The sequence below is a fragment of the Serinus canaria genome, chromosome 27, assembly GCF_022539315.1.
Source record: "Serinus canaria isolate serCan28SL12 chromosome 27, serCan2020, whole genome shotgun sequence".
Lineage (NCBI taxonomy): Eukaryota > Metazoa > Chordata > Aves > Passeriformes > Fringillidae > Serinus > Serinus canaria.
In genome coordinates, this window is record NC_066340.1 from 4,288,637 (window position 1) to 4,305,209 (window position 16,573).

The 16,573-nt window shown below is 50.1% G+C and overlaps 1 protein-coding gene across 4 annotated transcripts in view; it reads left to right on the forward strand.

The window, feature by feature from the left end:
• Positions 1-15,446, forward strand: part of GPATCH8 (G-patch domain containing 8) — a 55,651-nt gene extending 40,205 nt beyond the window's left edge. For all 4 annotated transcript variants that reach the window (XM_009096572.4, XM_018921311.2, XM_050985535.1 and 1 more), the window contains 2 exons: positions 9,032-9,162; positions 9,518-15,446. In XM_009096572.4, coding sequence (XP_009094820.3) covers positions 9,032-9,162; positions 9,518-13,346 — 3,960 coding nt within the window. In that variant the 3' untranslated portion in view covers positions 13,347-15,446. The remainder of the gene's footprint in view (positions 1-9,031; positions 9,163-9,517) is intronic.
• Positions 15,447-16,573: the final 1,127 nt, after the last annotated feature.

The window sequence follows — 16,573 nt, forward strand, 5'->3', positions numbered from 1 at the left end:
ATGGTTGGCATCAAGGAGCCCCATATCTCAAAGACCCAAGGGCAGGGAGAAAGCTGTGCTGGTGTAAAACTGAGGAGAGTACACGTGGAGGTGGATGGTTCCCAGCTTGCTTTTAGCATTAGTACAGCTTTGGGGAGTGATGATTCCCCAGATTTTACTACCTGAGTCTGTGTTCTGTGGAGTTACTGAAAATGTACTAGGAAATAATGGGCTGTGTCAAAGGAATGCTAAGAAAGGAGCATTTCCCAAATTCTGCAGTTCTCAAGAGAAGGTGGGTTCAGAGTGGAGCTGGTTTTTTTCCCAAGCTAGGGATGTACTGTAGTGTCTGCAGGGTGCTTCATGCTGCACAGTAAGTAATGGAAGTTCTTGCATTAGCCTGATCTGTTTGACCATTTACGCTGCTAAATGAGATGTAACTGCACAGCAGATAGCAGTATTGGGCTCCTCCAGGGCTGTAAAGGCTCAGAGGAGGGGTTTGATGTTTTTAGTAATAAATTCTAATGACACAATCATCAAAATGCTGGTAACTCGAGGAGGATGTGCTGTAGAGCTTGCAAAATAGCAGTGAAAACAGCTTAAAAACAAGAATGTGGCTGCAGAGTATGATTTTTGTTTGTGTGTATTAAGTGTAGAACATGACAGAGAATCTGCTTTGAACTAAAGCAGTCTTGTCAGGAATTCTCATGGAAGGGACTCGGACTCTGTGAAGAGAGTGGTTTGGTAGAATCAAGAGCAGAAATTAATTTATTCCCTTGGTTATTAGGCAGAGGGGTGGTTTTAGCCAAGCTCAGTCGTGACACCTGAGAGCAGAGAACTTCCTTGGAAGGTCTCCATCAGTTTGGCTGAAACCCAGGTGCAGTGACCTGCATTTATCTGGGAGGTGGCAGGACCTGTTTGTGTCACATTCCTGGTGTGCTGTGAGCTGCTCCCGCCCTCGGTGACTGACGGGGCACTGATGAGAGCCTGGCCAGGCTCTGAGCTCTTCCAGCAGCTGGAGATGCTGTGGAGGAGGAAACCAACCTGTGGAAAGCAATAAAAAGAAGTCAGCAGGAGTGGCCTGAGAGAAAAATGTCTTGTGTGCACGCAGGGTGGGGTCATCTCATCAGGAGAAAGTATTTTGAGGTTGCTTGGTACTGCTGATTATTTTGAGAGGAATTATGTTCTTGGATAATTCCATCTATTGCAGTCACTTCAGGCAGGCTTTGGAGAAAATGAGCCTCCAAACTTTGGCTGCATCACCCAGCATTAATTTCTAGTTACAGAGAGATTTAAACAAAGAAGCAGTCATGCTTTGCTTAGGGAAAAAATTGCTTGTCCAGCTTTGTCGGGCTGAAATGTGTGTGACCCCGCTGGGTCAGCGTTCAGGGAGTGAACTTGAAACCCCCGAGACAGAATGAAGTGAATTTGCATAAGGAACATTATCTCTGCTGTGCTCCCTCCTGCTCCAGGGAGGCTCATACCCAGCAGTCCAGTCTGAATTTTAAAATAGTTGAAAAATAAAACAAGCTGTGCTTTTGATATGTTGCACGTTGATGTTTTATAGTTTGTCTCTTTGGACAAGAAGGTGTGGTTGCAGAAAGGTGAGCCTAAAGTTTTTGAGGAAAAACATGAACTTTTCCCAAAAGTAGGCCATCAGTTGGCTTTCTTGGAAAGAAAGGCCATTACAGTATCTGAGTTACAACAACCCAGCTTGGTATCCATCATCTGCAAGATTTTGTTGTTTCAGTGGTAATTTTTGAGACAACAGAGCTTGTTTTTGCTTTTTTCTTGGCTCAGTTTCCACAGCATTTTTGCTTTTAAGTATTTTTAGTTCCACATCCCGCTGACGTTGAAGTGTTTGGTTATCCCTCTGTGGCTCTGCAAGCATTAGGCTGTCCCTGTAAATAGATATTCCATCCTCAGATCCCTTTCCACTCCCGAGTTATAAAGACACTGTCTTGTATTCCAGGAAGGAACTCGGGATTATTGCCCAACAGGGATGATAGGTAAGTGTATTGATCCCAACCGGATGAATTTTGGACCCACCAAAATTGTATCAACACCAAACAATTAAAGGGGAGGTTTATTCTCTTTACTTCCTGCCTGTCCTGGTTTCATAGACCATTTGACTACATCTGAATCAACCTCAACACCAAGTTTCTTCAAAAGACAGCATTTGGGAAAAGATCCTTGCATTTATTCTCCCAAACCACTGGCATGTTTCAGGCATTGTGTTCGAAGTGTGCAGTGTTGTTCTGGAGCTGGTTTTAATTAGGTTGCCACTTGATAAGAAGTGCAGCTGTTTTAAGGACCAGTCACCCTCTGGTCAGCACATGGCCTGTCCCTCTCAGGGCACTGCAGGCAGCTGGAGTTGGTGCAGGTGGCCCTGCAGGAGCGACAATAAGCTCAGTTCTCTCACACACCCTGCAGTGAGCAGCTGGAAAAGGCTGATCTCACAACTTCTTGTACTGCTGCTGATGTCTTTAATGGTGGGGGTTTTTAGCTGTAGGATTTTCATCTTGAAGGCCTGGTAGGTTATGAAGGGCCCCACTCCTGATGATGCCCAGTCCTGACAGTCAGCAGAGTAATAATTAATAATAATTAACAGACAGAAGGTGGGAAATGTAGGAAGAAAACTTCTGCAGCTAAGAAGGAGCTTGGGTGGTGAAGCTGGACGCAGTGTATATCCGTGGAAGTGTTCAGGGCCACGTTGGATGGGATTTGGAGCAACCTGGGATAGTGCAGAGTGTCCCTGCGCATGGCAGGGGGTGGAACAAGGTAATCTTTAGGATTTTTTCTAAGCCAAACCAGTCTGTGATTTTTGTGCTGCTCTCCTGCAGATCCACAGTGTCCTGATCCTTGGGAGCTCCCACAGCCCTGGAACACTCTGGTCTCAGTGGGAATGTGTCCTTAAGGGCATACCTGTGAGGGCTCCTTATTTACTTTGGGGTTTTGATGTTAGATTTGTGTGAAGAGGAGTGTGAGCCCCCTGTCTGGGTTGTGCCCAGTCTGTGTGTTCCTGTCAAACAAACCTGGATGTGCAGGGCCCAGCACCTGAAGCAGCCTGCAAGAGTTATGGTTGGGATTACCTTCTGTGTAAGTTATGTAGCATTTACAGTCAGCTTTTACTGTGGGGGGGTTTTAACAATCCAAGAACTTGGAGAATTTCCCACCATTACCTCGTTCTGCTCGTGTGCCTGCTGAGGGCTTGAGCTGTTTACTGAGTCACTGACCCAACAGAATCAAAACATTCCCCTTCTGCCTTGCCTGTGAAAAACAAACGTGTTCTGAGTGAACCTGTGCCAGGCTCCCTGGGACAACACAAACCAGCATTGAAATGCAGATTTTATGTAGCTGTTTTTTCCCCTAAGTATGTGGTGTTTTGGAGGTGTAGGTGATTAATTCTGCCTCAATTCTCTTTGTAAAAGGGCAAAGGGAGTGTATTCCATAAAGAAGTTCTTTGGCAAAGAGGGTGGAACTCAGAACTGAAGGTAGAGATGTGCAGTTCTCTTTGTACCCTAATTAGCTGCATCTTTGCTTCTCATGCCAAGAGGGAGGGATCTGTTCAAGCACAATAAAATTACCAAGACAGTCACTGCTGGGGTTGAGGAATACTCGGAATGCAAACCCTGAAGTTTGTGTTTTGGGGAGACTTGAGATTTCCAAAACCTTGGGCCTCCAAGGACAGCTTGAATGGAGAAGACTGAGGAGGGACTCCCTGAGGTACTTGGTGTTACATGGCAGTTCTTCTGCTCCAGAAATGCTTTGCCCTCAGAAGACTCACCAGTTATCAATAAAGGGCTGCAAGAGACCTGGAGAGGGACTTTGGAAAGGGCATGGAGGGATAAAACAAAAGGGAATGGATTTAACTGAAAAGGGAGTAGGTTTGGGTTAGAGATGATGAGGAAATTCTCCCCAGTGAGGGTGGGCAGTTCCTGGCTCAGGGTGCCCAGAGCATCTGGGGCTGCCCCTGGATCCCTGGCAGTGTCCAAGGCCAGGCTGGACATTGGGTCTTGGAGCTGCCTGGGACAGTGGAAGGTGTCCCTGCCATGGCAGGGGGTGGCACTGGGTGAGCCTTAAGGTCTCTTCCAACCCAACCCATTCTATATTTTTCTTAGCTCACCTAGGAAAAATATTGATTCCTTCCAGGGAGGAAATTGAAATGAAATAAAACAGCATTTTCAAGCCATTTCCACTCTGTTGTTTTCACTTCATTTATAAGCGTGCAAAGAACGTTGATGACCAAAGATAAGCCAGGCCTGTGTTCCCACTTCAGAAAAATGATCAAGGTTCCCATCCTTTGAGCTTCTGTTTCATGGTGTCGTTCACTCCCAAAAGCTTTTAGGGAAAAGAATCAAGCACACATCAAAAGTTCAGAAAACAAGAAATCTGCTGGCACAGAATGAAAATTACATTATTATTATTTTATTTCATGTGGGTTGGCAGAGAGACATGAGAACAATGGCAAGGGAGGAGGGGGCTCTGATGTCATGGGTGCTGCCTCCTGCCTCGAGCCCCAGAGGTGGATCTGCTTTGACCCATCTCAATGTGAGGTTTGGCATGAAAATCTCACATCTTCAGGTCTGATGACAGTGCTTTTGTCTTGTGAGAATAACAGGGGCTCTTTCTGCTCTGCACTTTTAGGCAAAGAATGTCTCTCAGTGGGCCTCAGTTCAGTGATGCTGTGTGGCTTTGTCAGCTTAAACGGAGAAAATCCATTTGCTGCTGGTCCTGAGCCTGTAAAGCTCTACACCCTAGCTGGCTTCTGGGGAAGTCTTACCTGGTACCATCTCAGCAAAATCTAGGGTGTGCTGAGTTTTCTCATGGCCCTGAGGCTGCCAGAGCTCCAGGAGTGCTTGGACAGTGCTCCCAGAGTGGGATTGTTGGGCTGTCTGTGCAGGGCCAGGGGTGGGACTGGATGATCCTTGGGGGTTCCTTCCTACTTCGGACATTCTGTGATGATCCGGTGATTTTCCTGTTGCAGCAGTTCCTGATTCCTGCTCACCCCCCTGGATTTCCCCCCTTTGCTGAGCCTGGGATCGGCTCTCAGGAGCTTTTCTGCAGTGCTGTGGTGCAGCTGGTTTAAGCTGATTTGTGAGAATTGGAAGGTACTGGTGTTGTTTGCCAGTTTGGCCTCTCCTGAGGCATGCGGGGATTGGGAGATAATCCAGCACTGTGGCCTCTCTGTGCTGCAGAGCAGACGTAGCTGCAGATTTGATACCAAACCTGCTCTTTAAGAACTTGATTTGTACTCCTGTGGAAATGCAGAGACAAGTTTGGATTTTGTTAGAAACAAGGCTGGAAATTTAAAATACAATTCTTTGTTCCAAAGCTGAGGGGGGTGGCAGCTATTAATAGGCCCCAGGAAGGCTGGAGTTAGTGAACTACTGCCTACAGCATGTGGAAATCTGGAGAAATTTTATGTAAGTGCTGGTGATTTGTGTCACTGCTGGTCACTGCAGTGTAGCCATTCTGACAGTTGAAGTAATAAACCAGCAGAATATTCCTTGGCTTTATGGTCCCCAGGATTCTGCAGTTTGAAAGGATATTGCTGGTTGGATAAACTGCTGTTTCCTCAGAAAACACACTGCCCAGGGAGAAAAAAAATGCCCCTTAATTTTGAAATCTTGTAATAGCATGAAGTATGTGTTTGATTTAATACAGGTTTGGCTCTAATCCTGTTGAAAAAAATCATTGTCTTGATAAGCACAATGGGAAGACTTTAAAAAGGAGGATTCACCCCAAAAGTATGAGTTCCCAGGCTCCTTGTGGAGGGGAGAAGTTCTCCTGATGATGGTTGAGTGGCTGTGTTAAATCCTTGTTGGAATTTCTCCATGGTGCTGGGGAAGGGGAATTCCATGCACCTCCAGCCTCACTCACACCCACAATATGCTGTGGTCCAAAAAGTCATTTAGAGGTTTTTGGGGGATTAGAATAACACTCTCATCAGGATTAGATGGAAATTTCTTTAGTGTAAGCTGAGCTTACAATATCTGTTTAGTTCAAGTGATTTCCTGGGCAGGCTGAGACCTGGAAGTGTGTGAGCAGCATTTCAGTGCCCCACGTGCTCTCTTCAGCCAGTGAAATTGTCTTTGGATTGCTCCTTCCTGGTCAGGACTGAGGAGCAGGGTGGGCATGGCTGTAGTGAACTGGTTATCCACTCTCAGGGGATAACTCACTGGATTCAGTGACATACTTGAAACAGTGAGGGGAGAGTTACAGGTTATTTTGAAAAGTTCTGGATATTTTTCATTCCAGCAGTCGGTTGTTCTTACAGATGAGCAGTGTGGGCTCCTGTTTTCCCCCCTTTCCCTCCCCCAGGATGCATTTAGGGAAGGTAATGTAGTCCAACCAGGTCTCTTGCACGCCTGGAGTCATTTCTGATGATGGGTCTGTTGGCTTAGGTCAGTCTAAGAAGCTGAGCTGTGTTCTGTTCAGTATTCTGCATTTCCAAAGAGCTGGCACGGTGCATTTGTGAGCTTTTCTATCCTGTACTTCCCCAGCAAGACTCTTTTTCCTCCTGACTCCTGTGTGACAAAAAGAAAGTCAGCCTTGAGATCTCTTGGTCCTTTGAGAATCAGACCAACTCTTCCCCAGTTTTGGAAGTACCAAATTCTCAGCAGTCTTGACACCAGGGCCAGTGGTTTGTCAGCCTAAAGGGCCCGGGTTTGGGTGCAGCTGGGAGTTGCTGTGGTGCATATTCTGGATTACAGTGCTTTGGGGTAGTTCATTTGCTTCACACCTGTGAATTTGAAGTGCTGAGAGTGGGAAGTTTGGGGGAGCAGAGACACACAAAGGTCAGCATTTAATAATGAGCATTTAATTCTGTCTGCATTCAGATTGCTGTGTGATGGAGGCAGGAGAGCCTGGGGGCAGCTGCATGTTCCCAACAGCTCTGAGCCCAGTTTGTGTCCTGGGGGATGATCAGGACCGTGCCTGAGGGCACTGGGGGCTCTGAGTGCGCCATTGCACCTTCCTCTCGAGAGGGAAAGGTCACAGTTCATGTCTGGTGTAAATAGCTGGGTCATACTTTTTTCCAAATGGGTGAGTGATCTTGGACTTGGCATCAGCCCCCATTAAATAGTTTAGTCAGCTGTTGGTGGCTGTAACTTACCAGAGCATTTCAGACACACTTTCAAAATCAGCATGAAAAAGCTGATAGCATTGCTTGGTCCATCTTTTTTGTGTTTTGGGGTGTGTTTTTTTTTTTCTTTTTGGTTTTTTTTTTGTTTTGTTTTGTTTTTTTTTTTCCTTCCTCTTGGAAAAAAATTTCCTCCTCAACATTTAACATACACCACAAAACCCTTGAGCTCTTTACTTGTCCTGGTGAAAGTAGCTCTGCTGTTCCAGGTGGGATCATGGCTGTGTCCGTGCGTGTCCGTGTGTGTCCCCTGCTGCAGACCCCGGCTCCTCCCGTGCCCCTGCTCTGTAGAGTAGCTGGCACACTCCCCCACAGCTCTCTAGTCATGCTTGCTTGTTGTTGTTTTTTTTTTTTTCCTCTCTTCCACTCTTGTTATATTTTTACTTTCTTTTTTTCTTTGTGATGTGACATTTTCAGCTGATGTATTGAAAGCAAACCCTTCTAATTTGGGAGTCCAGATCACAAGAGTGAGTTTCTTTCTGCTGGTGTCTGTAGTTGTATCTTTTTCGTGTGTCCTCCCCTCTGATTTTGGTAACAATCAACCACATTTAGTAAATACAATTAGGTAAGAGAATCCTCTGTCTTGTCCAATCTCTCCCTTTTTCACAAAGCAATGTTCTCTTTACATTGGGCCAGCTTAATTCCTCTAATTTGAGCTTTGGGTTGGCTTCCAGATTCACTGTTTCTGTGTGTGGCAGTCTGACTCTGCTCCAGAAAAGAGGCAGAGTCAGCCAGCCAGAAGTATTTAGAATTCACCAGTGATTTGTACATCCTGTACAAGAATTGTTCCAAAGTGACTCCTGCTCTGAGTCTCGTTAGTCTCCCAGGCCCTGCATGAAATGCCTGAAAAACATGAAACTTTCCAAAAGCTGAGTACAGGATGCGTTTTGGAACTGGGCCCTTTGAAAGGGTTTTGAATTGTGCACTTAAAAAAAACAATTAGTCCTTTTAGGATGGTAGAGGTCTGTCTTTGTTGCTTTCTCTTGCTTAAACTTCTGTAGAGCACTCTAAAAAAATGTTGGGAATATCCACATATATTCCAAGAAAAACCAGCAGCCTCTTCTCCTAGTGCTGTGAGACAAGGACTTTACAAAATGTTCTGAAGTCTTGGATGTTTATTTTCTATTAGAATTGGCTACCTAGACTTCCTCAGTGATAACAGGATGCTTGAGATTCCTTGGGATTTGGTTTGCTCCCTCATGATAAGATTTCTGGGGAACTTGGTGCTTCTGCCCCCCCCACCCCCCCCTCCCTAAAAGTATTCAACCCCAAGAGACCCTCCTCCCTTTAGAGCAGTTTGTTTCTTGACCCTCTCAGAACTACTGTCAGGAAAACAAGTAACTGGTTGTGGTGTATGTTGTACTCTGGGTTTGCTTATGAAATCATTTGCATGGGATTTTTGGCTCCTTCTCCAATGTAATGGTACATTGCTTTTGTCAGATGTCATTCCTGGGTAGCTCTGGCACCAGCTAATCCCTCCTGTCCTTTGGCCCATGCTTTTGACTCATGTCATGCACTGTTTGTCAAGTACATCTGCACGCTGCAAGAGCAGCAAAGTAAACAATCCTTCTTCTTTTCCCCTTTTCCTTCCAGAATTTGCTTGTTGCTTCAAAATCAGCTTTGTTGTCCATGCTAAAGAAAACCAGTAGTCTTGATTGGAAAGGGGTATACACAGAGCTTGAAGTCATAGCCAAAAGTGACCACCAGTTGTCTTTTCCTTCAGCTGCTGGGAGGATGGCAGTGTGCTCCGTGGGGTTTGTTGAGCTAAGATGATGTTGCTCCATCGTGGCTCAAGAAATGTCCCTGGGGAGGGGCTTGACACCGCAATTTCCAGTGGTACAGCAAAGAGCTGCTCTTGGACAAACCAGGAACAGCTTTGATCTGATCCATCCCTGCTTTCTTTTGCCTCAGAGGTTGAAAGATCTCAAGCAAAGGGAATTTGCTCGCAATGTCTCATCGAGATCCCGGAAAGATGAGAGGAAGCAGGAGAAAGCCCTGCGGCGCCTGCACGAGCTGGCTGAGCAGAGGAGGCAGCCTGAGTGGTGAGTCTGGGTGGTCCCAGCACCCCTGGGCTGGGCTGGGCTGGGCTGGCATTCCTGCTCTGGGATACTGCACAAGCTTTGTGGGCAAAGCTTCACACTGGTGTGCTTTTGGTAGGAGTGAATTCACTAAACTGATCATGCAGAGCCATCCCCAAATTGCTTTATTCAGCAATACATTTTCTTCAGTAATTTACTGTTATGAAAAACTTTGAGTGGCTGTATATTGGTATTTTAATGCATGTGTCTGGGTGCAAGAGCACTTGAGCTGTGTAAGATAGTCTCCACTGAGGGATGGATCCTCTTGCAGAGGGACAGGGACACCAGTAAGCTGTATTTTCTCTCTCCCCTGTTCCAGTGCTCCTGGAAGTGGGCCCATGTTCAGGACCACCACAGTGGCTGTGGATGAGGAAGGTGGAGACGACGACGATTCCACAGCCAACAGCGGCTCCTTCGTCCAGACCAGCTCCGCCCAGGCCACAGAGATGACCACGGACAAAGGCTTCCTGAACACTGGACAAGGCACTGTGATGCCAGGCCAGACAACACAGGGGGCACAGGCCATCAGCTTTGGCATTAAGAGCTCCCTGGGAACTCCGCTACAGAAGATCGGGGTGTCCTTTTCCTTTGCCAAGAAGACCCCAGTAAAGCTGGAGACCATCGCTTCTGTTTTCAAGGACCACGTGGACGAGTCCAGTTCTGCAGACGGGGCAAAAGGTGATGAGAGGGGGTCCTCAGAGGCTGGCAGCCTGCAGAAGTCTGGGGAGGGTGAAGGCACCAATAATTCTGATGGCAAGGGGGAGGATGATGACCAGCACGACAAGGACAGCGGGGCTCTGGCCAGCACCTTATCCAAACTGAAGAAGATGAGGCGAGAAGATGGACCAACAGCTGTGGAACCAGAATATTACCACTACATCCCCCCAGCCCACTGTAAAGTAAAGCCCAACTTTCAATTCCTGCTTTTCATGAAGGCTACTGAGCAAACGGAAGCGGAAAATGTGAACAAAAAAAACGCGCACGAAGTGAAAAAGGGGAGTTCCCCCAAACCCAAACTCAGCAAGCACACGGAAAAGGCTGCCGAGAGCACGGGGCAGCAGAAGGAGCAGAGTACTACTGAAACTGCAGCTCATCAGGGCAAAACAGAACGAAAAGACATCCCAGAGAATGAAAATACACAGGAGAGCAAGCACCTTCCAGAGAGCAATCCCCCCGAGCTAGACACTGCTAAAGAAGCTCCTCCTCCTGCCTCGGGCTGCAGAGATGGCTCTGAGGGACCAAAGCACCCCACAGGACCTTTTTTCCCTGTTCTGAGTAAGGATGAGAGCACGACACTGCAGTGGCCTTCAGAGCTGCTCATCTTCACCAAAGCTGAGCCCTCTGTGTCCTACAGCTGCAACCCCCTGTACTTCGACTTCAAGCTCTCCCGTAACAAGGATGCAAAAGGCAAAGGGGCAGAGAAATCCAAGGATCCAGGGGGGCTTTGTAAAGACAATGCTCAGGGCACAGGACCTGGTGAGGTGAGCAAAGCCAAGGAGGCTGAAAGTGTAGAGAACAGTTCTGCTCAAAAAATGGAAAACAAATCCCAGAGTAAGCAGGAGTCCAGTCTGGGAAGCATCAGTAAGGGAGAGGGGGAGGACAGCAGTAAGAGTATAACGGGTAAGAGTAAATCTGGAAGGTCCCATAAACACAAAAAGAAAAAGAAGCACAAAAAGTCCAGCAGACACAAACGCAAACACAAGGAGGAAGCTGAGGAGAAGGCCCGGAAAGCTGAGCTGGGGGAAGAGAAACCCAAGAAACGGAAAAGGCACAGGCACAAAAAAGGTAAATCCTCCCTTTCGACGGAGTCAGACCGGGCGCTGAAACCTGAACTGTCTGAAGACTGCAGCCATTTCCAGAAGAAAAAGCGATGCTCCCAGGAGTCCCAGAGGAAATCCCTGTCTGCTGAGGAGGGAAGCAGCAGTAAAAAAGAGGATGGAGGTAACTCCTGCCAAGAGCACGGCAGTAAAAGACACAAGGCTGAGCTGCAGCAGGTACCTGGTGCGAGGAGGCGCTGCCCGGCTCTGTCCCAGGCCCGGAGCAGCTGCCGGAGCCGGCAGAGCAGTGGTGACGACGACAGCGATGAGGGCTCCCCTGGCAAGCACTGCCACCAGAAGTCCCCGTCGCAGTACAGCGATGACTACGACTCGGGCAGCGAGCACTCGCGCAGCCGCTCCCGCTCGGGCCGCAGGCACTCCTCGCACAGGTCCTACTCTAGCAGCTCGGATGTGTCTTCGGGCCACAGCCGCTACAGCCGCCACAGGAGCTACTCGGACGACAGCTACAGTGACTACAGCGACCGCTCCCGCTGCCGCTCCAAGCGCTCCCAGGACTCGGAGGACGACTCCGACTACAACGGCTCAAACCACCGCTCGAAGCGGCGCAAATACTCCTCGTCAGAAGATGACTACAGCTCAAGCAGGAGCAGGTCCAGGAGTCGGAGCAGGAGCCGAACCCACCCTCGAAGCAGGTCGAGATCAAGGAGCCGGGGCAGGAGCCGCAGCAGCAGCTGCAGCCGCAGTCGAAGCAAGAGGAGGAGCCGCAGCGTGACAGGCCACAGCTGGAAGCGCAGCCGCAGCTACAGCCGGGACCGCAGCCGCAGCACCCGCAGTCACTCGCAGAGGTCCCTGTCGCGGAAGGGCTCACGGGGCCACGAGAGCCCTGAGGAGAGAAGGTCTGGCAGAAGAGACTTCATTAGGTCCAAGATCTATCGCTCTCAGTCTCCTCACTATTTCCGGACAGGCCGAGGTGAAGGGGCACTGCCGAAGAAGGAGGATGGCAAAGGAGAGGATCTTAAAGGATCTAGCTCCTTGTCCCAGAACAGCAGTGGCAGTGGCTCTGGCACGGGGCGGGCCTCGGAAGGGGATTGCAGTCCTGAGGAGAGGAACTCCGTCACCGCAAAGCTGCTCTTGGAAAAGGTGCAGTCCAGGAAGGTTGAGAAGAAGCCCTGCGTCACTGACGAGATGCTGTCAGGGGCAAGCAAAGTCGGCATAAAGCTCAAAGATCCTCCCCAGGGCTACTTTGGCCCCAAACTGCCTCCTTCCTTAGGCAACAAACCAGTTCTGCCCTTAATTGGGAAGTTGCCAACCATTCGGAAACCGAACTCCAAAAGATATGAGGAGTCTGGCTTGGAGACGGGCGAAGAGCAGGAGCTGTCAGATGCTGAGGATGGTTCCCAAGGCATGGAGGAGGGTCAGCTGCCCAGCCAGTCTCTCCTGGAAGATGTGGTGATGGTAATTCAGGACAAGCCTCTGGATGAGCAGAAACGTGATGAAGCCTCTGTGGAGATGCCATCCCTTCCCCTGGACAGGCCGGCGCTCCCTGAGTGCTTTGGCTCTGGAGATCTGGTCATGCCACACAACTTCCTCTCGGATCCGAGCGATGCTGATGGGCTGGAGCCTATGGATGGGGGCAGCCAGCCAGTCCCAGTAGAAACAAGTATGATGCCCTTAGTTCCGGATGTTGAGCACTTTCCTGGCTACGTGCCTCAGAGCGGGGAGCCGAGCATGGAAGGAGATCGGGAGGGGGGAGAAGATTCCTCTCTAGCACCACTGGAGAGCCAGCCCATCACCTTCACGCCCGAGGAGATGGAGAAGTACAGCAAGCTGCAGCAGGCCGCCCAGCAGCACATCCAGCAGCAGCTGCTGGCCAAGCAAGTGAAGGCCTTCCCCACCTCGGCCACCCTGGCACCGGCCGCACCCGCGCTCCAGCCCATCCACATCCAGCAGCCAGCGGCGGCCTCGGCCACGTCCATCACGACAGTGCAGCACGCCATCCTGCAGCACCACGCCGCAGCTGCCGCCGCCGCCATCGGCATCCACCCCCACCCGCACCCGCAGCCCCTCGCTCAGGTCCACCACATCCCCCAGCCGCACCTGACACCCATTTCTTTGTCCCACCTGACCCACTCGATTATTCCGGGGCATCCCGCCACATTCCTGGCCAGCCACCCCATCCACATCATTCCGGCGTCCGCCATCCACCCAGGCCCCTTCACCTTCCACCCCGTCCCTCATGCTCTCTACCCGACCCTCCTGGCTCCGAGGCCAGCAGCTGCTGCTGCTGCCACGGCCCTGCACCTCCACCCCCTGCTGCACCCCATTTTCTCAGGACAGGACTTGCAGCATCCACCCAGCCATGGCACATGAAGGACAAAATGAAGGAACCTCGGAGGAAGGAGAATATTTGGCATTTTGGGACGGGGTTGAAGTCGAGCCAGTGGGCAGGTGAGGCCTGAGCATTTCCTTTCACTCTTGAGCAGCCAAAGAAGCCAGGGGCTCGAGGGCTGGGCAGTTGGCTGTGTCCCAAGGAAGTCTCGCTCCAGCTCCTCTGTGCACACAGCAGCACCAATCCAGAAGAACCATTTCACCTTTAGAACAGTGAGACACTTGGAAAGGCTTTTTTTTCCCCCTGGATTCTTACACTTGGTCATCTTCCTTCTGCCACCTTGTATATGATAAATGAGGTTTCATACACACTAATAGGGTCTCTCAAAATCCTTTTAATGAGGTCATCAAATTAAAATAGCATGATTGAATCTGGCTTGTAATTGGTGATGGAACATCGGGAGCTGACGGCTTCAGAGGGGCTGGAGGCCTCAGCTTTCAGGCATTGCAGGAGGTTCCTTGGCCCTTGTCTCTGCATTCGTGGGCTTTTCTTGGTGTGAGCAGCAAAGGTGGAAGTAAGAGCTTAGTGTAAAGAGGAGGAGGAGCTCTGTGTGTGTGCCGAGAGCTCCCTTCCTTCCCCATCCCACATCCACGTTCTCCTGCGCCAGGACCATGCCTGGATATCCCAGACTGGAGAGAGGTTCTGGGGTTGGGTTTCCAGTCTGGGCTTTGACCACTCTTCTCCTGAAAGGGGGAAAAAAAATCACTTTGAATTCCATCTTCTGTGGGGTTGGGAAAGAGGCACTGGGATGGGAGAGAGAAGGAAAATCCTGTTAGGAATGGAAGCAATACAGAGGACGGGGGAGTGCAGCCTGGATGTAAAACGTGTTCTTTCCTCTGTAACACTGATGGTTTCCTTATTAATTTATAGGATTTTTTTTTTTTTTTAATGTAAAGAATTGCACTGAACTCTGTAAACAAAGATGCTGCTTTTTGTAGCTCCTATCAAAGGTTACATTTGTAGTATATCGCAATAATATTTTTTACAGCCAGTTCTTAGTGGTACTTGTTCTGGTGGCTTCTATGTAAATATGTTTGCCATAGGTGACCCAAGACACTTGTAAAGGTTCAATTTATAGTTTCAGCTAGATGCAGAACAGCTAAGCATGTATATTTTATCAAGCTCATGTATTTTTGAAGTTTTTATGTAGTATAAAATGTAAAAACAAACAAACAAAAAAAATCTTAATTTAGAATTTTGCAGAAGAAAAAAATCAACAGGTGAGACTTGGGCGAGGTGAGGGGTGTGGGGGTAGCAGTGACTCTGGCAGGTTCTGTGTTCCTCCCTGCCATAGGAATGGGCATTGGAGCAGCCTGGGGAGCAGCAGGAATTCAGGGTGCTCCCAGAGAATAGGAGCCCTTTTTTTTCCTTTCCTTTTCCTCCACTTTGGAAGCAGTAATGTGCAGGAGGTGCAGGAGGAGCCTTGGGACTGTTCCCATCCCACACAGAGGGTTACCCCAGCTTAGTCCATAAGGGATTTCGCAGTTCTCCCAGCATCACCCAGCTGAGGTGACACTGCCCGTGGGAGCTTCCCCACCCCAGTGCAGGGGATGTCCCCACCACTGCTGTCCCCACTCACAGCACACTGTAGGTGTCACAGCCCTTGGGCCACAACCACTGGAGGGAGGGATTTCAGAGCAGTGTAGGGATGTGGTGACATCCCTGTCCCATTCCCCATCCTCATCCTCTTCCCTGTCCCTTCCTGGAGTGCAGCACGAGGTCAGACAGAGTCAAAGGATCAAAACCCCCTGAGCTCCCTCACCGTGTAAATGAGAAATTGGAGCAGGTCAGAGTGACAGCAGTCACAAAAAAGGGACTCAATTTCCTGTAAATACCAGACAATTCAGTGTTACTGTCAGTTGAGCTTCATAGGGCCCATCTGTGCCCTGGCCCCACTGCACTGTGGGCAGGGATTGTTTTTGGATTTCAGGATAGTGCTAAAATAATTAACCTGTCATTACTTACAAGCATAAACAGACTGTATTTAACTTTGTCACATAAGATATATATATAAATATATATATATGCTGTAAAATGAGGGAAAAAACCTTTCTAATAAACCAATGATTTGTGGAAAAAGAGATGTGAAGGTGTGTGGTGGTGGAGAGCAGCTGTGCTGAGCACCAGCCTCTTTTCCTAACCAAAGCCCTGGTTTGTTTAAAGGAAAAAAACTACCCCTCTGCGTGCCAACAGGCTCGGGGTCTGAGGTGCCACCTGCCGTTGCCTGGCTTTGGCCCTGGGAGGAGGTGGCTGATGAGGGATGGTGCAGCAGTGCTGAAAGAAGCAGGAAATAAAGCAATTGGACAGAAGAAAGGATTATAATTGCCCTCAGGGGGTCTGGTGTGGGCTCCAGCTGGGTTCAAATGCTGCGGCAAGCTGGAGACGAGACCTCCCGAGGAGGAGCAGCTGCCCCTGAGTCCGGTGTCCTCCTCTCCCGGGGCGCGAAGCTGCTCCGGGCTCAGTTAAAGCCTTCCCACCCCTCGGAGCTGTGCCGCGGCTTTGAGCAAATCCCGCTCTCTTCCAGCCGCAGCTGCTCCGCAGTGCTGGAGCAGACCCCGCTCCGGGGACTGTGTCCCCCGTCAGGGGCTAAGGTACCCTGCAGGGACCCTCTTGTGCCCCCCAAAACCCCCCGAGTCCCTGTCCTGGCCTGCTTTCCACCTGCAGCTTCAGAGGCAAAGGAGAAAAGCCCCGTTTCACACGGGCTGGCTCCCAGCGAGCTGCTCCGGGGCCTCTCCCGGCCACGGGCGCTGGGTTGGCACGAGGAGCCCCCGGAGATCTCGGGCAGTCTGACTGTCCTTAATTAAAATGAGTTTAAATTAATTCTGCAGGTGGGTTCAGAGCTGACGCCGCTGTCCGGGCAGGGCTGAGCCCCGTGGCTGCCCCAGGCCCGGCTGCGGCCACAGGGGACAGGGACAAGGACACGCCTTGTTCACTTGGCCGTGGGCTGTGCCCACCCTGCTCCCGGTCCCTTGCCAGAGCCATTGCCTTGCACGGCGCTGCTGCTGCCTCTGCCCTGGCAGGGTTTGGGGTGTCCCTGCCCTGGGGAAGGGGACCCTGGGGGAGGGGGGGGGATGATGCCCAGTGCGGGCGGGCTCGGTGCTGTCAGCTCCATCCGGCTGCGGAGGGGATATCGGGGGCGATGGAGGGCCCCCCTTGCCGCATTTCCGCTGGCCGGGACTGCCTACACCCCGAAATATCCACCCCGAGA